The sequence below is a fragment of the Erinaceus europaeus genome, chromosome 5 (assembly GCF_950295315.1).
Source record: "Erinaceus europaeus chromosome 5, mEriEur2.1, whole genome shotgun sequence".
Classification (NCBI taxonomy): domain Eukaryota; kingdom Metazoa; phylum Chordata; class Mammalia; order Eulipotyphla; family Erinaceidae; genus Erinaceus; species Erinaceus europaeus.
Genome location: NC_080166.1, coordinates 87368511 through 87390547, shown reverse-complemented (window position 1 = coordinate 87390547; position 22037 = coordinate 87368511). Strand labels below are relative to the sequence as shown.

The window sequence follows — 22037 nt, the reverse complement described above, 5'->3', positions numbered from 1 at the left end:
TAGAAACAAGCTGGGGGATGGATCCACCTGCCAACACCCATATCCAGCAGAGAAGCAATTGCAGAAGCCAGAACTCCCACTTTTTGCACCCCATAAAGAATTTTGGTCCATACTCCCAGAGGGATAAAGAACAGGGAAGCTTCCAATGGAGGGGGTGGGAGAGGGAACTCTGATGGGAACTGTGTGGCATTGTACCCCCTGTGATCTTACAGTCTTGTTATCATTGTTAATTCACTAATAAAATTTTGTAAAAAAATGTTTTAGAATTTTTTAATACCAGTTTTCAGAGAACATGTGGATCTAAAACAAATTAATGCCTATGCCCACTCGGGGTCATTTCTATATTCAATTCTCTGCTTTATCTCTCCCTCCCTCATCCCCCCCCCACACCATACACATACAGTCAAGCAGAAATTCTTCCATCAGCAGTTTCTACATGAATCTCATAGCTCACTCTAAACAACTGTTTCAGATCAGGTATACACAATCTTGCCTTGGTCTCAGTTTTGCTGTTTCAAGGTCCTGGATTCTTCTGCAGACCAGCTAGGTTCATTAGAAGCAGCTGACTCTGTCTTGGATTTGGGTCAGAGCTTCCAAAGATAGATGGAATAGAATTTATTAATTTATTTATTATTTGCCTCCAGGGTATCACTGGGGCTTGGTACTGGCACTATGAATCCACTGCTCCCAGCAGCCATTTTTTCCACTTTATTGGAAATAAAGTGAGAAATTGAGAGAGGAGGGGGAGACAGAGAGACACCTGCAGACCTGCTTCACCACTTGTGAAGTGTTCCCCCTGCAGGTGGGGAGCTGGGGGTTCGAACCTAGACCCTTGCACTGGTCCTGGTACTTTGTACTATGTGTGTTTAGTCCTGTGCTATCACTTGGCCTGCTGGAATAGAATACTTTTGGCTTGACCTAAAGAGATATCACGCTGGAATCCTGAAGAGAAAGTAGCAGAGATGGGAAGCTTCCCATCAGACTTGGCATAGGTGATCTCAGAAGACCTTTGTGAGGTGGTCTCTGTCTCCGTCTAGCTGGTTCAAGAGGCTGGAACACTTAACATCAAGACTGAGGGAAGCCTTGACCTGGGTGTATTGAGCCAGGCCCCACCACAGTGTCTGGTTCTCAGAAGTGTCTCCAGAAACATGGCCTTATCAGAACAGGCATGGGGGTGAGGGTGTCACCACAGCAGCTGGGGTGGCAGCACCCAGACACACAGAGGCAGCAGTAGCAGGGAGACTGCGGCTGACCTGTCAGCAGTGCCACCACAGTCCTGGGCGTTCTCCTGTAAAAGCAGAGAGGAGACAGGAGTGGTCACTCAAGACAAGGCAGACATCCCAGCCCGAAGTGGCTAAGGAGTCCAGAATCACAGGAGAGAGAGGCTTTCAAAAGTATCACATGGGTGCACCTTAGAGAAAGTACCAAGTACAAAGACCCAGGTTCAAGTCCCTGGTTCCTGGCAAGGGGAAGCTTCAAGAAGAGAGTAACAGTGCTACAAATGTCTACCTCCCCACCCCGCCCCCTGTCTCCTCCTTCCTTCTTCATTTCTCTGTCCTATCAAACAAAATTGAATTTTTAAAACAATTTTTATTTGTTATTGGATAGAGACCGAGAGAAATTGAGAGGGGAGAGGGAGACAGAGAAGGAGAGAGACATCTGCAGCCCTGCTTCACCACTTGCAAAGCTTTTCCTCTGCAGGCGGGTCCCCGGGACTTGAACCCGGGTCCTTGCACAATGTAACATGTGTGTTCAACCGAGTACTCCACCACTGGGCCCCTAAATATTTTTATCTGTTTTATTTTAAACAGAGTTACAGAGAGAAAGACACAAAGAGAAGAACCAGAGCACTGCTTAGCTCTGCCTTATAGTGGTGCTGGGAATTGAACCTGGGACTTAAGAGTCTCAAGCATGAAAGTCTTTTGCAGAACCATTATGCTGTCACCCCAGCTCCCAAGGGGAATCCTTTAGTGAATTAAAATCCAGCTTTCCAGGGCTGGGTGGTGTTGCACCTCATACACACCCTGTAAGGTGCAAGGGTCCAGGTTCAACATCCCCGCCCCCGCTCCTTACCTGCAATGGGTGGGGGAGCTTCACAAGTGGTGAAGCAGTGCTGCAAGTCTCTCTCTCTCTCTCTCTCTCTCTCTCTCTCTCTGCCCCACACTTGATTTCTCTATTTTTCTATCAATACACCTGTGGGGGGGTGGACTTCAGAAGTAGTGAAGCAGATCTGTAGGTGTCCTCTTTCTTCCTCCCTATCTCCTCCTTTCATTTCAGTGTCTTTCTGTCTTTATCCAATAAATGAACAAAATAATAAAAATTTTTTTTTAAAAAAAAAGATCCCCTTGGAGAAAGGCCCTTGGGTCACAGCTGCTATAGCTCGTGGGTGGACAGGGCCAGCTGTGAACACCCCTGTGCCTCGCCCAAGCCATGTGCGTAAGTACCGTCCAGCCTGCAAGCTCACAGCCACAGAGCTGAGGCCTGGAGGGGTACCGCTGAGCCCCAGTCTCACCTCTGGGTGGAAGGCATGGCAGGAGCCTGGCCGCCGCCGCTGCTTCTGGGAGCGCAGCCGGTTGCACTTGACAGAGGCGTTATGTGCACAGCTCCCTGTTAAGGTCCACACGGCAAGGCAAAAGCCAAGTGCAGAGACTGCAGACAGTGCTCAGGCAACACCCAGGGCCCTGGGGCTGTGGGTGGTGGTGGCAGGGAGCCTCTTGGGTAAGCATATGGGCAGTGAAAAAGGCTGGCCTAGGGCGGTGGCGCACCTGGTTAAACACACATAGTACAAAGCACAAGAACCTGTGCGAGGATCCTTTTTGAGGCCCAGCTCCCTACCTGCAGGGAGAAAGCTTCATGAGTGGTGAAGCAGGGCTGCAGGTGTCTCTTTGTCTCTCTCCCTCTCTATCTTCCCCTCCTCTCTCAACTTCTTTCTGTCCTAGCCAATAAAATGGAAAAAATGGCCACCAGGAGCAGTGGATTCATAGTGCCAGCACCAAGCCCCAGAGATAACCCTGGAGGCAAAAGAAAGGAAGAAAAAGAAGAGAAGAGAAGAGAAGAGAAGAGAAGAAATGAAAAGAGAAAAGAAAAGGAAAGGAAAGGAAAGAAAAGAAGAGAAAAGAAAGGAAAAGAAAAGAAAAGATGGTCTCAGTCTGGGATGAACACTCAAGCCTCCAGCCTCCTCTCAGGGGACACACCCTGGACGGCTAAAGGATATACTGGACTTCTGTGGCCTCCTGCCGGACCAGTGGGAAGACGCTGCAGTCACAGGTCGTGTCTGTGGCCAGGAGGAGCAGGTTGCTGTTCATAATCTGTTGCATCACAAAATTCCTGCAGCCAAGAGACAAAGGGGTGGGCAGTGGACAGGGGTCATGGAACTTTCTGGGAAAGCTTGGCATCATGTTTCATAATGGGTGGCAGGCAAGAAACAGCCAGGAGGCCAGTCTGACTGGGGGGAACACTGCACCACAGTCTGGGGGGGGGGGCACTGCACCACAGCCCTGGGGGGCACGGCATCACATTCCTGGGGGCACTGCACCATAGTCCTGAGGGAGAGCACTTCACTCCAGTCAAGGGGAGCACTGCACCACAGTCCTGGTGGGTCACTGCATCATAGTCCTGGAGGGCACTGCACCACAGTCTTTGCGGTGGGGGGGTGGGGGGGGACTGCACCATAGTTCTGGGCTCTGACTCCACCCTCTATGCCTATTTCACCCACAGGCCTTTGAAGCATCTCTTCCTCTGCTAGGTTGGAGGAGGTGAGCAAAGGCCAGGACACTTCTGAGAGCCAAAGAAGTCATGGATACATGCTGGGACAACAAACAAAGATGAAGACTACTGGGCAGTCGGAGCAGCCGCGCTGCCATGTGCAGGCCTGGTCACACGGGGGCGCAGGAGGCCCGCACATGGTCCAAGAGCAGGAAGGGTTTGGGATGGTCCCTGCACATTACATAATTGTGCCACTTAGAAAGTACCAGGGGGTAAAAGACTTTAGACAAGCCCTACACACACATTTTTTTTTACTATTTTTATGTATGGATAGAGACAGCCAGAAATTGAGAGGGAGGGAGAGATAGAGGAGGAGAGACACAGAGAGACACCTGCAGCCCTGCTTCACCACTTGCAAAGCTTTCCCTCTGCAGGTGGGGACTAGGGGCTTGAACCTGGGTCCTTGTGCATTGTAGCATGTGCGCTCAACCAGGTGCACCACCATCTGACCCCTTATTTATTTATTTCCCAGAGCCCTGCTCAGCTCTGGCTTATAGTGTTGTGGGGACCGAACCAAGGACTTTGGAGCCTATCATGAGAGTGTCTTTGCATAACAATTATGTTATCTACCCTTGCTCCCTACACACACACACACACAAACACACACACACACACACACACACACACACACACACAACTTCACAGCAGACTATAAAAAAAACAGACCAAAAAAATTGGCTGAAAGGTTACAGAGAGGAAAATTGAGGGGTAGATAGCATAATGGTTATGCAAACAGACTCTCATGCCTGAGGCTCCAAAGTCTCAGCTTCTAACACCACCATAAGCCAGAACCAGTCAGTGCTCTATTAAAAAAAAAAAAAAAAGGAAGGAACGAAGGAAGAAAGAAAGAAAAGGAAGTAACAGGAAGCATCAGAGCATCAGTTTTTGCTTTTGTTTCAGTCTGCCTGGTGTAAAGTCTACTTTACCATTTCTTCTCACAAGAAACCTTTGGAAAACAGCTCACTTAGCTAGCACGCTGCTTGGTCATGTGTGTGACCCAGTTTTGAGCCAGGGCCCCAGTGCACTGGAGGAAGCTTCAGTGTTGTGGTCTCCCCCTCCCCTTCTCCCTCCCCTCCCTCTACCTCTCCCTCTATCTCTTTTGGCTTCTCATTCTCTCTCTTTCTCAAACAAATAAACAAATAACCACAAAATAAAGAGCATTGCACACTAGGAAGATGGGAACCTGTACCAAAGCCTGAAATGTCATATTAGGAAATAATTTGCAGGGCTAGGGGAACAGCATAATGGTTCTGCAAAAGACTTCCAGGGATGAGACTGAGATCCCAGATTCAGTCCCCCGCACCATCATAAGCCAGAGCTGAGCAATGCTCTGGTCTCTTTCTCTCATTAAAATAAAATCAATAAAAATAAATACATAAATGTAAAACATGAAAAGAAAATTAGAGGATTTGTAGCTCTCTTGGATAGTACATTGCTTTGCCATGTGCTCAGCCCAGCCCCCACTGCACTGGGGGAGGCTTTGGTGTCATTCTGTTGGTCTGTCTGTCTCTCTCCATCTCTCTCCATTTCACTCTCCATCCTTCTTTCCAGCTCTCTATTTCTCTCTCTCTCTCTCTCCATCTCTTTCCAGCTCTATTTCTCTTCCACTTCTTTCCATCTCCATCTCTTTTCACCTCTCTCCATTTCTATCTTTACATCTTTCCCTCTCTCCATCTTCCTCTCTCCCCATCTCTCTCCCTCATTCTCCCCTCAGCCCACTATCTAATTAATACTAATACAATTATTTAAAAAATAAACTCTTAAAGTCTGGGAAGCATCTCGAAGAGAAGCAGGAAGTCCCAGGTAAATCATAAAAGGAGCCTCGTAGTGTCAGAGGGAGTCTGGCTGCACAGCCCTGGCTCCTCAGGCTGAGGACTGCAGGGGTGTGTGTGGAGGGGCCTGGCTTACTTCTGGCAGGGAGTGCAGGAGTGTGTGTGGAGGGGCCTGGCTTACTTCTGGCAGGGAGTGCAGGGGTGTGTGTGGAGGGGCTTGGCTTACTTCTGGCAGGGAGTGCAGGAGTGTGTGTGGAGGGGCCCGGCTTCCTTCTGGCAGGGACTGCAGGGGTATGTGTGGAGGGGCCCGGCTTCCTTCTGTCAGGGACTACAGGGGTGTGTGTGGAGGGGCCTGGCTTACTTCTGGCAGGCCCCGCACTGGATGATCCCATTGGCCTCCCGCACTGCCGTCTGGTGCACGAACACCGGGTACTTGGTGTCACAGGGCTGCAGCAGATCCTGCTTCTTGTGCTTGTGGGCTGCAGAGGGCAGAGGGCACAGCGAGCATCACTGACCTGAGGGGCCAGGGAGGTCTTCTGATCACAGAACACCCGCTGGGGACACTTGGCACCTTGGAGATCTCTCAGGAGGGAAGGGGCCACAGCTGCTAGGGAGCAGCTTGGCACACAGGAACAAGGATAGGCCAGTTGCAGGGGCCTCGACATCAGGCTTCTCATAGATGCTGCATCTCCAGGGGCTGGGTGGTGGCACACCCGGTTAAGTGCACTAAGTGCAAAGACAAGCACAAGGTTCCGGGTTCTATCCCCAGCTCCCCACTGGCAGGATGGTCACTTCACAAGCGGTGAAGCAGGTCTGCAGATGTCTGTTTTTCTCTCTCCTTCTCCTCTCTCAATTTCTCTCTGTCCTGCCCAATAAAGTGGAAAAAACGGCTGCCAGAAGCAGTGGATTGGTAGTGCCGGCACTAAGCCCCAGCAATAACACTGGAGGCAATAAAATAAAGAAGCCGCATTTCCAGGAAGGAAAAAAAAATGAGAGGCAAGAAAAGGGCACACATTACCCTGTGCAAACTGAGGTTCAAGCCCCAGCTCCCCACCTGCAGGGGGTTGCTTCACAAGCAGTGAAACAGGTCTACAGGTGTCTATCTCTCTCCCTCTCTGTCTCCACTTCCTCTCTCCATTTCTCTGTCCTGTCCAATAAAATGGGAAAAAATGGCTTCCAGGAGCAGCAGATTCATAGTGCTGGCACTGAACCCCAGCAATAACCCTGGCAGCAAAAAAAGCAATAATTAAGTTTTCATTTTTTAAAAAGAAAGGGTACCTTTACCTGTATAGAGACATTGATCAGGGGTGTGTCCCAAACCCAAGGCCCTTTGATGTCTGTGACCCCTGACCACCATCCCACCATCTGTGGGTGTCCCTCAGTCAACGCTACTTACAGTGATGAAAGACAGACTTTGCTGCCCAGGACACGGGGACCAGCAGACAGTCACAGGGAGTGACAGCATGTCACAGGGTGGTGGTGGTGTCCATGGGATGAGTGAGGGACATCGTATGGAGATCATGTGGAGAGATGGCATGACATTGTACGGACAGGTAAGGGGAGCCAGGAGGGTGAGGAAGGTGATGAGACAAAGGCACAGGTGAGGATGACATAGGAATGAACTCACCAGGTCCCCTAGGCCCCTGTCACCCACCCTGGGAGACTTTTTCCACCTACAACAGCATTGATGGTGACAAGTATGGTGCTGGTACTCACCCTCAGCCCTGCTGTCTGCAATCCAGGGGTCCCAGGCACCCCACTCCAGCAAGCACCTGTCAGACACAGACCAGACTCTACCAGACCTGACCTCTGCACCCTGGAGCCAGAGCAGTCAGCTCCTCCCCTCCTCTATACCCCCCACAGCACTGTGCAAGGAAGAGGCACCTTCTCTGCTTGGCTAGTCCCACCCAGGATCTTCATTCTCCTCCTTGGGGGTGATGGGGACCCCAGCCAATTGCTGCTTGGAGGTGAGCCACACCAGCAAGAGCTCCCTCCCCACCCCCAGACCATATCCCCCACTGCCACTCCAGTCTCCCAGGCCCGGACCCCCACTCACAGGAAGAACTCATATACCAGCCACCTGGCTGCAGACAGGAACGCAGAGAGAGGCTGGGGAGGAGACAGGGGACACAGCATGAGTCCCAAGGTCCCAGGACAGTGTTCTCCTGGGCTCCACCATGACTGATTACCCACCTTCCAGAACATCCTTTCTGCCTACCACCCTTGCCCTTCGCCCCGCAGCCTGGGCACCACTGTAACATGGATCCACAGGGCAGACTCCTTCAGGGCAGAGGTCAGACAGTGCCCTAGGGGAGGGATGGGAGGGACACTCTCCCCTGAGTCACTAAGACTCCTGATTATTCGTGTAGCAGCACCTGCTGAGGTGAGGTAAATCAGGAACAAGACGAGAAAGGAGGGAAGGAAGGCCTATTTTCCTGCCCGGGGATCCCGGTTTTTGTTTGTGTTTTTCATGAGGACAGGTCCCTTGCAACTCTAAAGATGAGACAGGGTGAAGTGGGTGTAGGTTGAGCACAGGAAGTGGAGGGGTGGGGAGACCTGAGAAAAGATATCTTGATCAGCGGAAAGAAGGGGAGGACAGGTGACCTGATTTTAGGGCAGGCAGAAGGCTTCTGGGGACCCAGGGGCCAGTGGGGCGGCGGCAGAGCGGCAGAGGGGAGAACACTCACACTAGCCAGTGGTTGGGCGGCACTGTGGTGGTGACTTGCAAGTCTGCACATGGCTTGGTAGTCATACATTGTCACTCTGCGACTCAGCAGTGAGAAACAGTGAGTTCAGACACCCCCACCCCACAGCACCCTCTCCCTGCCAGCTCCTGTCCCAGGGGGAGTCTGTAGGGGGCTGGGGGTTTGGATATTACATTTTTGCACTTTTAAAACATTTGTATTTATAAAATGGAAATATTGGCAAAACTTCAGGATGAGAAGGGTACATTTCCACACAATGCCCACCCCGCAGAGCTCCATATCCAATCCCCTCCCTTGAGAGCTTCCCTATTCTTTATCCCTCTGGAAGTATGGACCCAGGGTCATTTTTTTTACTTTTAAGAAAGTGAATAGCAAAACTGGAACCACATAGCTGGTTATTGCCTCTCTATCTTATATCAAATTGCTGGGATTGTCTGTGACTTTCAGTGTGTGTGTGTGTGTGTGTGTGTGTGTGTGTGTATGTGTGTGTGTGTATGTGTGTGTGTCTTGGTGTGTCTGTGTGTGTGTATCTGTGTATCTCTGTGTGTGTGTCTACACATCTATGTGTATGTCCGTGCCTGTGTGTCTGTGTGTGTATGTCTGTCTGTGTGTGTATGTCTGTGCCTGTGTGTCTGTGTGTGTGCATGTGAACTGACCTATGATTGACTGCTTGTATTCACTACAGGCACACAGCGTGGTGACTTGATGTTTGGATATGCCCAAATGAAAACACATTTTGTTCTTGTGATGAGACCTTCTAGAATCGCATTATCTTAGTAACATTTAAAGGTGTCAGAGTATTATTAACTACAGCCACGAAGCTGTCTGCAACCTCTCCAACTTATTTCTGTCAAACCCTGAAATATGGATTCCATTCACCTGTTCCACCCACCCTATGCCCACATCCATGCCCATGCCCACACCCAGCTCAGGACTCCTGCCCCCATGGGTTTTTGAGGTCAGGATCCTAAGATCTGTGTGGATCTGTCTGGATCACTTAGCATCAAACCCTGCCTTTATTCCCTGTGTCTATTTAGGCTGGAAAGAAGCATGGCCTACTTACTGGATGAACACACCCATGCCAAGCAGCTGAGTCATGAGTGCACCGTCCACCTCCCCCAGGAATCTTCCCATCTGTAAGGGGAAAGGAGAAAGAGAGAGAGAGAGAGAGAGAAAGAAAGAAAGAAAACGTGGGGCAAATATGCCGGAGTCTCCCTCCCACCTTAACCCAGGCTTCATTTATGAGCTCCAATGGAGTTTTCCTGAAATATTCTCTTCAACACAATCAAAACCATGCCACCTCGCCCTCCCTTCTGCTTGCTTTTTTTTCTATCACTGTGAGTGTGTGTATGTGTGTGTATGTTTCATATTTTTCCACAGAGGCAGAGGGAGCGTGAAAGAGACCAGAGCACCAAAGCTTCCTTCAGTGTGGCAGGAACTAGGCTTAGACCTGGGTCATAAACATGGCAAAGTAGAAAACTGTGATTTATATTTTTTAAGAGGGTAAGCGAAAACAGAACAACACTCAGTAACATGTGGTATTGTGACTGAATCCAGAAACTCATGTGAGCAAAAATGTGTTTCTCCTGTCTGCCCGGACCTCTCTCAGGGCTACTCACTCACACATTCATTCACTCACTCACTCACTCACTCACTCACTCACTCACTCACTCACTCATTCACTTACTTATTCATTCATTCATATTTATCTTTACTAGTTATTTAACATGTTTTGTAAAATTATGAGATTGCGGAAGTATGTTTTAGGAGGCTGGGCAGTGGTGCACCTGGTTAAGGGTACATATTAACAAGTGCAAGCACCTAGGTTTGAGCCCCTGAATCCCCATCTGCAGGGGGAAAGCTTCACAAGTGGTAAAGCAGGTCTGCAGGTGTCTCTGTCTCTCCCCATCTCTATCTCCCCCTGACTATCTTCCCCTCCTGTCTCAATTTCTCTCTATCTTATCCTATTAAAAAAAAATGGAAAAAATGGCTACCAGGAGCAGTGGATTTGTAGTGCTGGCACTGAGCCCCAGTGGTAACCCTGAAGGTAAAAAAAATTTTTAAAAACCAAGAAGTGTAGATTTATGCCTACACATAGTGCTAGAAAGTATGTGCCCCCCCAATAGTTCTCTGAAAGTCCAAAAGACAGTCTGACTGCTATTTTTAAAGGCTTTTGAAATCCTTAAGTTGAAATTTTCATTGGCTATGAAGTTGACCTAAGTTTGCAATCAAAATTTTTTAAACGGTTCTCCTGAATAATTCAGTGTGAATAGCTCACAGTAAAGTGAAGTAACTGGTTTGATGTGTGTGTGTGTGTGTGTGTGTGTGTGTGTGTGTGTGTGCGTGCACGTGTGTGTGTGCATGAAAAGGGGTATGACCTACAGGCAAATAACAGGATCCAGAAACCCCAAATCTAGAATGATAGGTCCACTGTAAACAGCACAAAGATCCGCCCAGCTGCTGTCACTCCTTAGGACCAGCTGTCTGCTTCCAGAGCCCTCAAAGTGGCTGCACTGCTGTGCTTGGCAGTGGCTCCAATATTCTGCCACCAAATTGCAGATGCTACATGCTGCCAACCTGACTTCCCTGGGCAGATGATCTCACCAATGTGTCCTGGAACCTCACCTCCCCAGAGCCCTGCCCCACTAGGGAAACATAGAAATAGGCTGGGGGTGTGGATCCACCTGCCAACACCCATGTCCAGTGGATAAACAATTATAGAAGCCGGAACTCCCACCTTCTGCACCCCATAAAGAATTTTTTTAAATATTTATTTACCCTTTTGTTGCCCTTGTTTTTTTATTGTTGTTGTGGTTATTGTTGTTGTTGTTGTTGATGCCATCGTTGTTAGATAGGACAGAGAGAAATGGAGAGAGGAGTAGAGAAAGAGATACCTCCAGACCTGCTTCACCGCCTGTGAAGCAACTCCTCTGTAGGTGGGGAGCCAGGGGCTCAAACCAGTATCCTTACCTTGCGCCATGTGTGCTTAACCCGCTGCACACTGCCCGACTCCCACCCATAAAGAATTTTGGTCCATCCTCCCAGAGGGGTAAAGAATTGGGAAGCTTCCAATGGAGGGGAGGGGACACAGAACTCTGGTAGTGGGAACTGTGTGGAATTGTACCCCTCTTTCCCCATAATCTTGTTGATCATTATTAAATCACTAATAATACTAAGAATAAAAGAAATGGGCCCAGGACTGGAAGAGAGGCCTATGTGGCTGCTTATCCAATCTGCAGGCCTAAGAGGGTACGAGGGCCAGGTTGTAGAAGGTGCCAGTGCCTCCGGTGGCAGCCTCCCTTGTGCTGGAAGCAGCACTTGGTCATGAAGGGTGGGGAAGGCATGGTCTGGGAGGGTCTGAGCAGAGTCTAGAAGCAGTCTGAAGCTTCAGGCAAATTAGCTGTGGCAGGAAAGTGCCCCGGGTGACAGTGGCTGGCACAGAGGCCTAGGCTATGGTTCTTAGATGCCAACATGCGTCAGTGTCTCCACAGCAGTTGTAGGGCACAGAGGAACACTGGGTCCCAAGACCACGCAGAGTTCCCAGTTTCTCCAGGTCTGGGGTGAGGAGGCCTGCAAACTTGCATTTCCTGTTTTTATTCTAGAAGCAGAAAGGCAGAGAGAGTGAGATATGGGGGCCAGGCAGTAGTACACCTGGTTAATCACACATAGTACTAAGCACAAGGACTAAGTGCAAGTCCCTGGCTCTCCATGTGCAGCAGGGATGCTCCACAAGTGGTGAAGCAGGTCTTCAGGTGTCTCTCTCTCTTCCTCTCTATCTCCTCCTCCTCTCTCAATGTCACTCTGTTCTGTCCAATAAAAATGGAAAAAAATGGCCGCCAGCCGCAGATATTTAGTGCCAGCAGTGAGAACCCTGGAGGCAAAGAAAGAGAAAGAGACACCACAGCACTAAAGTTTCCTTTGGTGTAGTGGAGGCTGGGCTCAAACCTGGGCCAAGCACATAGCAAAGCAGTACGCTGCTGGGAAATTGTGCAGATGCAGTCACATCTGCCATGTTGTCCCCTCGGGCTATTGCTAGTTCCCACTAGAGTTGGGACATTCTCGGCCATGTTGTTCCCTCAGGCCATTGTCTATTCCGCCCCCCACACACACACACAATGGTTGCGGTGCTTTGGTTACTCCTCCCCCTTCCCATTCTCAGGAGAGTTATTATCCTATCCTGGAGTGCTATGGTTACTCCTCCCCCTTCCCATTCTCGTGAGAGCTACTCTCATAAAAGCCCTTCTTCCGCACCTCACTCTCTTGCCAGCTTCTTCACTTCGGTGTTTAGACACAGGAAAGGTTACTGTGTGAGGAGGCCATTTTTGCTACCTCCACGCGGCCCAACCTGCTTCTCTCTCACCCAACTCTGAAGTGCCAGCGCAAATAAAGATTTGTGTTCCCTCTTCGCTCCGGATCTCCTCTCTCTCTTCTCCGCAGCACAGCCCGACAGTACATTATCCAAGAGAGCGCTTCACAGGCCCAAGAACTTGCATTTCCATCAAGAGACTTCCAGGAACCTCCTCCCATATTCTAGTCTTTAGTGACCAAGGTTAGAGAAAGGAGTCAGTGAGCTGGGAGAGCCATGGACACAGCCTTTGCTGGGCCATGTGTGTTTTCGTGGGCAGGAAAGCTTCACAGGCGGTAGCTAGTTTGCAGGTGCCTTTCTGTCTCTTTCCCTCTCTATCTCCCTTTTTCCTCTAAATTTCTCTCTGTCCTTGAAAATAAAATAAAGTTAATAAAGAAAATAAATTGTTAAAAAAATAGGTGTGTATTTAGTCATTTGGCCCATTTTTTAATTTTCACTTCTATTGTAGATCTATACCAATTCTGTGTAGATGTTTGATATCAGTCACTTATTGATGTGTGATGTGTAAATATCTCCTCCCATTTACTGGATTGCCTGGTTGTCCTTATGTAGTTTGCTTTTGATGTGTAGAAGCTTTTAGAGCTCTTGAGTTTAATGTCCCATTTAATTATTCTTGTTTTCGTTTCCCAGGCCCATGATGCTAGGTCTCCAATTTAATGTCCCATTTATTTACTCTTGTTTTCATTTCTTAGGCCCATGGTGCTAGGTCTCCAAATACATCTTTGATGTGAAGGTCCTGCAAAGTTTCACCAATGTTTGATTTCATAAATTTTAGAGTTTCTAGTTTAATATCAAGAGCTCTGATCCACTTTGATTTGATTTTTAGTGTATGGTGTTAGGTGGTGGTCTGGTGTCACCTTTCTACATGTGGCTGTCCAGTTTTCTCAGCACCATCTGTGGGAGAGAAATTCTTTGGCTCATTGAATCATTTTGGCCCATTTGTCATATATTAGGTGATTGTATAAGTGGACTCTCAGTTCTGCCTCATTCATCCAAGTGCCCATTTTTATTCCAGTTCCACACTGGCCTTTTCTTTTCATGCTTTTTTTCTTTTTCATTTTTTTTTTATTGGGGAGATTAATGGTTTGAAGTCCAAAGTAAAACACAGTATTTGGTACATGTGTCACATTTCTCAGTTTTCCACATAACACTCTAACCTCCAACCTAGATCTTCCTCCACAATTATGTTCCAGGCCCTGAACTCCCCTTTTCCCTGGAGTACCACAGTGTTTTAATTATTATTGCTTCAGAGCATAGACTGAAGTTTAAAGTATGATACCACCATATTATTCCTTTTTTTCTCAGAAGTACTTTGGCTATAAGTGGTGTGTGTGTGTGTGTGTGTGTGTGTGTGCGTGTGTGTGAGCCATACAATTTTTTTGGCAACTTGTTCAATTTTCTAGAAAAATGCTACTGGGATCTTTTTTTTCTAGAAAAATCTACTGGAATTGTATTGAATTTGTAGATTGCTTTTGGTAGAATGGCCATTTTAGTAATATTTATTCTTCCAATCCAGGATCAAGAAACATTATTTTCTTTCTGAAGTACCCAGAAGTCTCATTCTCTACTTCTTTTATCAATGCCTTTTTTTTTTTTTTTTTTGGTAAAGGTCCTTCACCTTCTTTGTGAGATACACCTCCAAGTTATTTTATCATTTGAGGTTCTATTGTAAGTGGGATTAAGTATTTTATTTCCCTACCCTTTAACTCTTTGTACATAGGAATGCCCCAAATTTAGTGTATTGATTTTCTATCCTGCTACTCTACTAAATTTATTGTTTACACATTTTAGGTGGAGCCTTTGGTCTTCTCTAGATAAATCACGTCAATGGTACACAGTGACAGCTTGATTTCTTCCTTCCCAATCTGTATACTTTGATATCTCTATCTTGTCTGATTCCCATGGTAAGGACCCCAAAAGTCTGTGCTGAATAACAGTAGAGATAATGGGCATCCTTGTCTAGTTGCTAGCTTTAGGAGGATAGCTGTCAGCTCTTCCCCACTGAGAATAGTGTTAGCTATGGGTTTGTCATCAATGGTCTTGACCATATTGAGGAATGGTCCTTCTATTCCAATTTCTGCAGGGCATCTATTGTAAGTGGATATTGCATCTTGTCAAGTGCCTCTTCAGCATCAGTTGAAATTATTCTTTTTGTTGATATGGTGGATTACACTGATTGACTTGCAGGTGTTGAACATCTGAATTTCTAAAGATGAATCCCACTTGGTCTTGATAAACTATTCTCTTGATTGTGTTGTTGGATTTGTTTTGCCAAGATAGGTTCAGATTCTTTGCATCAGTGCTCATCAGAGATGTGAGTCTAGAGTTTCCTTTTTTGGTGGAGTCCTTTCTTTCTTTGGGGATCAAAGTAAAATTAGCCTCATAGAATGTGTTTGGGAGTGGTTGCCCCTCTTCAATATTTCTGGCAGTTTGAGGAGAATTGCTATTAGTTCTTCTTTGACAGTCTTATATAATTCATTAGTAAAGCTGCCTGGGCATGGGATTTGATTCTTGATAAGAGTATTGATTCCATTTCTTTACTAGTGATTGGCCTATTGAAGCTACCTACTTCCTCTTGGGTTAGACCTGCAAGGTGGTCTGATTGACATCCATTTCTTTCAGGCTGTCCAATTTATGCCCATAGAGATGTTGATAATATTCATGTATGATTCTTTGTATCTCCCCATCTTCAGTTGTAATTTCATCTCTCTTATTCCTGGCTGTTTTTTTTTTCCTCATAGATTTCTATGTTTTTGTTTGTTTTGTTTTTGTAAGTCTAGCCAGTGTTTTATTTTATTTTTTTATCTTTTTGAAGAACTATCTCTTGGTTTCATTAACCTTTTGGATTTATTAATTTCTGCTGTGATTTTGACCATTTACAGCACTCTGTTGACCTTTGGGTCTCTTTGTTGATCCTTTTCTAGTTGACTCAGTGTGATGTTAGGTAGCTTACTGGAGATCCTCACTGTTTGTTAATAGAGGCCTGTACTGCTATCAACGTCCTTCTTAGGACAGCTTTCTCTCTTAATATTTTTATTACATTTTTATTGTCACCAGGATAATTATTGGGGTTCACTACTGAATGAGGAATCCACTACCCCCAGTGATCATTTTCTTACTATTTGATAGGACAGAGACAGAAACTGAGTAGGAAGGGGGAGATAGAGGGAGAGAAGAGAGATACCTGCAGTACTGCTTGAAGCACTCATGAAGCTTCCCCCCTGCAGGTGGGACCGGGGGGCTTGAACTTGGGTCCTTGTACATGGTAAAATGTGCACTCATCCTGTTGTGTCACCACACAGTCACACTCTGGACAGTTTGTTCTCACTATTTTGACTTTAGGTTCAAAAAATAGCTCCAGGGTTCAGGTGGTTTTACACCTGGTACAGCACACATATTACAATGTGCAAGGACTCAGGTTCAAGCCCCCAGTCTCCACCTATAGGAGGGAACCTTTATGAGTGGTCAGTCAGTGCCTTGGGTCTCTCTCTCTCTCTCTCTCTCTCTCTCTCTCTCCCTCCAGTCACTATCAGAAGGAAAAAACAAACAGCAGCCAGGAGCAGTGGATTCATCACAAAGTCACCAAGCCCCAGCAATAAGCCCAGTGTCAAAACAAAGCAAAATGAAATAAAGCAGTAGGTACCTTTTCCTGAGTTTTTTTACTCCACTCAGTGCTAAGCCCGAGTTGCTTCCTGCAGACTGAGCCCTCTCCCTAGCTCTGCTCCCCCAGGAGCTTACCTCCTGGGGCCTCTCTGACAGCAGAATGAAGCCATTGTTGTCAATGACAAAGCAGTCCAGGTCCTGGAAGAAACAAAGGGTAGGGCATGAGATGCCGGCATGGAGCACTGGACCCACACCCTCCCGGTGATGGGGGCATCTCACTGGCTCTGCGGGGTCTGGCACTGCAGGGGAGGAGGGCGTGGAGAGGTCTCAGGTTCCTACAGCTCCCACTTCTGTCCTCTCTGCTGTGGGGGAGGAACTTACATTATCCTGGCAGGTGTTTGTGCAGGGTCCGTCCATAGTGCTGCACTGGAAGGAAGGAGGGAAGGAGAAAGGGAAGGAGAGAGGAAAGAAGCAGGGTAGTAAGAAAAGCAGTTATAAAAAGTGAATGTGGGGGGGCAGTATGGGGGTCCTGTGGTGGAGCACCTGACTGAGTACACATACTACAATATGTAAGGATTCAGGTTCAGGCCCCCGGTCTCCACCTGCAGGGGGAAAGCTCCACGAGTGGTGAAGCAAGGCTACAGGTGTTTCTCTTCCTCTCTGACTTCCCCTTCCTTTTTGATATCTGGCTGTCTTATCCAATATATAAAGATAATTTTTTTTAAAAAAATACTGTGTGGGACTGGCAAAATAACTCTCCTAGGTAGTGCTCTACTTTGCCATGTCCATGACACAGGCTCCAGCCAGGCCCACTGGCTTCTGTGCTGTGGTTTAGTAGTCTGTCTATCTATCTATCTATCTATCTATCTATCTATCTATCTATCTATCTACCTACCTACCTATCTATCTATGTACAATAAAGTGTGGGGACCAGGTTGTGGCCTACTCACTTGAACACACTCATTACCATATGGAAGCCCCCAGTCATTACCTACAGGGGGGAAGCTTCATGAGTGGTGGAGCAGAGCTGCAGGTGTCTCTCTTTTTCTCTCCCTCTCTATCTCCCCCTTCCCTCTCACTTTCACCTCTCTGTCTCTGCCTAATAAATAAGTTTGTATAAAGTGCATGCCCGTGTGCATGCATGCACACCTGTGTGCCTATGCATGTGGCACATAATGTGCTCTATGTGTCTGAGTGGGGCATGGTAGGGGCCTGTGTACAGAACACTCATGGTGTGTGTAAGTGAAGCTGCAGAGCACATCAGGCCTGTGTGCCTGTGAAGGTGAGTGTGGCTGTGGTGAGCCCTATGAGGTCTGCCTGTGGCATGTGACGTCTGTGTGCGTGTGTGGCATGTGCGTGTCTGGGGACACTTTAATGGCGGGGTGCTGAGAAGCAGTGGTCCAGGGCGAGGCCTTGTGTATGTGTTTCCCAGGGAACAGCAGAGCCCTGCAGCCTGTGGAGAGGTGAAGCTCTAGTGTAGGACGACAAACCTCACGGGTAAGACTGTGGGGCCACCCAGGGGTCCCACCGTTTGCCATGTTTGGTGTGGTGGAGGACACAGGGGTGCTGGCTTAGTGCTGCCCGCCCTTCCCTTCTTGTTTGCTTTCACACAGCTTAGGCTGACTTGGGGTGGACACTCAGGTCACCCTGAAGAACTGAGAGCCCAAGGGTCCAGGCGGTAGCACACTGGGGTTAAGCACACATCATACGAAGTGTAAGGACCCATGCAAAGATCCAGGTTCGAGCCCCGGCTCCCCACCTGCAAGGGGTTGCTTCGCGGGTGGTGAAGTAGGTCTGCAGGTGTCTATTTTTCTCTCCCCCCTCTGTTTTCCCCTCCTCTCTCCATTTCTCTCTGTCCTAACCAACAACAATAGCAGTAACAACAATAATAACAAGGCCACGAAATAGAAAAAATGGCCACAAGAACAGTGGATTCATAGTGCTAGCACTAAGCCCAATAATAACCCTGCAGGCAAAAGAAAAGAAAAAAAAAAAGGAAAACCGAGTCTGCAGTGCTGGAGAAGAGGAGAGAGAAAAAGAAGCAGGCAGAGGAGGAGGGAGGGCTTTGTGCATAAGGCTTGGATCAATGTTTTAAAAATTACCACTGGGGTTTCACTGACGTTTCATGCTTCCACAGTGAATTTATTGCTCCTAGAAGCCATAATTTTTTGGGGGGAGGGGTAAAGATAAAGAAAAGCTGGGCTCAGATGGTGGCACACCCAGTTGAGTGCACATGTTATAGAGCACAAGGACATGGGTTCGAGCCCCTGGTTCCCACCTGCAGGACTACAGGTGTCTCTCTGTCTCACTCCCTTTCTATCTCCCCCTGCCCTCTCAATTTCTCTCTGTCTCTATCCAGTAAGTAAATAAAGGCAATAAAATATTTTTTAAAAAAGAAAAGTTGTGGAGAGGAAAAGTCGAAGAAAGAAGTTGAGAAGAGAGTTAATCTGAGTTAGAGTGAGAGAGAGAAAAAGAGAAACCACTCATGAAGCTTCCCCCTCCTGCAGGTGGGGGCCCAATGTCTGAAGCCAGACCACTGTGTGTGCTCAGCTGGGGGTACCAAGGCTGGAGGACTGGAGTCCTACAGGGGAGTGCTTCCCTCACTCTGCTCAGTGCAGGACAGGGATGTCTGCCCCCCACACACATACCTGGCCCACAGGGGATGCTGTGGGTACTACTCTTGGGTACTGGTTTGAGAGCCAAGAAGGAACAGTGTGGTGAGAGAGGCTGGGATCAAACCAGGAGCCGTGAATGATAGAAAAGCAAAGAATTCAGGGGGTGTGTGGGGGTGCAACCAGTTAAGTGCACATAGTATGAAGTTCAAGGACCCCACTCCCCACCTGCAGGGGGGATGTTTCACCATCAGTGAAGCAGGGCTACAGGTGTCTGTCTGTCTGTCTCTCAGTTTCTCTCTGTCTTATAATAAAATGAAAAAAAAAATGGCCCAGGAGTGGTGGAAAGAGTCAACCAAGGGTGCAGGAGGAGGGATAAGACAGGAGTGCTCCCCAGAGGAGCAGTTCTGGAGCTCCCACCTGCTGTGTTGCTGCCCAGAATGCACTTTGCAGGAAGTCCAGTTTCAGCTGGATGCCCACCGCTACAAGGAGGCAGGAAGAGGCAGGGCAAGACAGCGCCCATGTTGGGGGAGGCAGGAGACAGAGAAAAAATAGATTCTGGTTAAAGAAAGGAGGTATGTCACTATATTCTATTGAACTGTGTCCTATTAATTCACACATGACATTATATTATATTATCCTGTATGACAATGTTATATTAGCTCTCATATTCCACTACATCAGATTATTTTATATGGCATTGTATTCTATTAGCAGACACTGGATTACATTACATTGTATTAGATTATCTTTTATTGCATTACATTCTGTTATATCATATCACATTAGATTGTTATATTCCACTTACTGACTTCTGGATACGTGCTAAAACTTGTGTCGACCGTTTGACATACATTCTCCCATTCAGGCTTAGGGCCACTCTGATGTGTGAGCTAAGACAGCAAGCTTACAGGAACTAATACTAATAACCACACTGATTCTTAGGCTCTTCTTTCTCTATGTCACTAGTGAGCTCTGAAGGCTAGGAGAGCTTCTCTAATGCCCATGGAGTTACTCCACCAGCCTCTCCTTCTTGGAGCCCCTCTGTCCCCAAGCCTTGACCTCCTATCCCAGTCTCTGCCCACAGCTGCACCTCTGCTGTCACTCCAGTGGGTTAGATGCACCCCCCAAGTTTCCATGGAGGCGGGACAGTTATTTCCTAGCCCTGACCTTGCTGTTGGGTTGTGATGCAGGTGGAAGGTTCCAGAAAGCAGTAGTTGGTTTTCTCTCTGTCCTTGCATAGAAGGACAGGAGGAGACCTTACTTTTCCTTCTCACATGCATTTCCCTCTCTCACTGTGAAGGAAACTGGCTGTAAATAAGGGAGACTGGAGCTGGGGTGGGTGAAGGAAGAAAAAAGCTTTTAATGGTGTGGGCAGAGAGTTCAGATAGATCTTTCTGGAAGCAACTGGCCTCAAACAAAGGGATGGTACAAGCTTTTATGGGAGGTACAGGCTTGAGAGCAAAAAGCTTCATTGCAGAAGCAGAGGCTGCAAGGTTGAGAGGTGGGACTTGTGCCCATTGCTCAAGGTCTGGCTGCCTGAGTTACTGGGAAAGTTTAGCTTCAGTATAAGATATTCCCCTGGTATCTTTTAGGAGGGCAGAAGCCAGCCAGGATTATAGAAGCTGATGTGACAAGCAATTAAGACAAAATATGGCATTATGCTTGGTTACTATAGATGCAGGTTGGCACATTTGCCTTTACTAAACCAAACATCTGACTTTCTTGGCCCTCTGCTATTTCTTCTCAATGAAGTTCAATCTGACCTTCATCCTCTCACTTTTGTTTTCACTCTTCTGACCTCCTATATTACTGCCAGTCCCGTCACAGAATTACTGGCACATCAGTCCTTCTACCTATTCTTAACCCTTTATTCTCAGTTATTCTATCCTATATTGAGGCCTTCTTACAAACACAGCACAATCATGTTATAAGAATATATTCTGAGGTTAAACTTTTATAAATTCCTTATCGTTTGTTTCTTGTCTGGATTTTCATCTTTTAAAATGAGACCCTGTTGGGACCAGCAAGTAACTCAACCAATCAGCTAAGCTGAGTACACATATTACTGACAGGTCTGGGAGGGTCTGACCATTGAAGATTCCTGAGGCTAAAAAACACTCAGCCATGAGAATGTGGAACCTGGAAAAAGCAGTCCATCCCTGGAATGCTTGCTGGGGGTCAGTAGTCTCCACCAACCCATCACTGGAATGTGTGCTGGAGGCTAGCAGTTTCATAAAAACCACAGACCCACATGAAAAAATGCTCCAAGTCTCTGATTGTCAGAGAAATGGAAATAAAGACAACAATGAGATATCACTTCACTCCTGTGAGAATGTCATGCATCAGAAAAGGTAACAGCAGCAAATGCTAGAGAGGTTGTGGGGTCAAAGGGTCCTCCTACCCTGCTGGTGGGAATGTAAATTGGTCCAACCACTGTGGAGAACAGTCTGGAGAACTCTCAGAAGGGTAGAAATGGACCTACCCTATGATCCTGCAATTCCTCTCCTGGGGATATATCCTAAGGAGTGCAATACATTCATCCAAAAAGACCTGTGTACACATATGTTCTTGGCAGCACAATTTGTAATAACCCAAACTTGGAAGCAACCCAGGTGTCCAACAACAGATGAGTGGCTGAGCAAGTTGTGGTATATATACACAATGGAATACTACTCAGCTATAAAAAAAAAATGGTGACTTCACTGTTTTCAGCCGATCTTGGATGGACCTTGAAAAATTCATGTTAAGTGAAATAAGTCATAAACAGAAGGATGAATATGGGATGATCTCACTCTCAGGCAGAAGTTGAAAAACAAGATCAGAAAAGAAAACACAAGTAGAAACTGAACTGGAATTGGCATATTACACCAAAGTAAAAGACTCTGGGGTGGGTGGGTGGGGAGAATACAGATCCAAGAAGGATGACAGAGGACCTAGTGGGGATTGTACTGTTATATGGAAAACTGGGAAATGTTATGCATGTACAAACTATTGTATTTGCTGTTGAATGTAAAACATTAATTCCCCAATAAAGAAATTAAAAAAAAAAACAACCACAGAGCCACTCACAACTCTCATCACCTAACTTCCTTGTTCTCCTAGCCTATAAGAATCTCCCTCCCCTGACCCTGGGCACGACTTCACAGCCCCCCACTCTCTCTCTCAGGACCCGTGAACCTCGCCCACCAGAGATGCCCAAATAAAGCCCTGC

General features: G+C 47.3%; 1 protein-coding gene across 1 annotated transcript in view; it reads right to left on the bottom strand.

Moving 5' to 3' along the window:
* Positions 1–254: 254 nt before the first annotated feature.
* Positions 255–22037, bottom strand: part of CACNA2D4 (calcium voltage-gated channel auxiliary subunit alpha2delta 4) — a 120023-nt gene continuing 98240 nt past the window's right edge. The window contains exons 21-32 of the mRNA XM_060191500.1: positions 19244–19305; positions 16593–16637; positions 16347–16409; positions 9306–9376; positions 8225–8306; positions 7594–7646; positions 7254–7309; positions 6934–6954; positions 5899–6016; positions 3210–3327; positions 2513–2590; positions 255–1288 (exon numbers count right to left, since the gene is read on the bottom strand). Coding sequence (XP_060047483.1) covers positions 1184–1288; positions 2513–2590; positions 3210–3327; positions 5899–6016; positions 6934–6954; positions 7254–7309; positions 7594–7646; positions 8225–8306; positions 9306–9376; positions 16347–16409; positions 16593–16637; positions 19244–19305 — 872 coding nt within the window. The 3' untranslated portion in view covers positions 255–1183. The remainder of the gene's footprint in view (positions 1289–2512; positions 2591–3209; positions 3328–5898; positions 6017–6933; positions 6955–7253; positions 7310–7593; positions 7647–8224; positions 8307–9305; positions 9377–16346; positions 16410–16592; positions 16638–19243; positions 19306–22037) is intronic.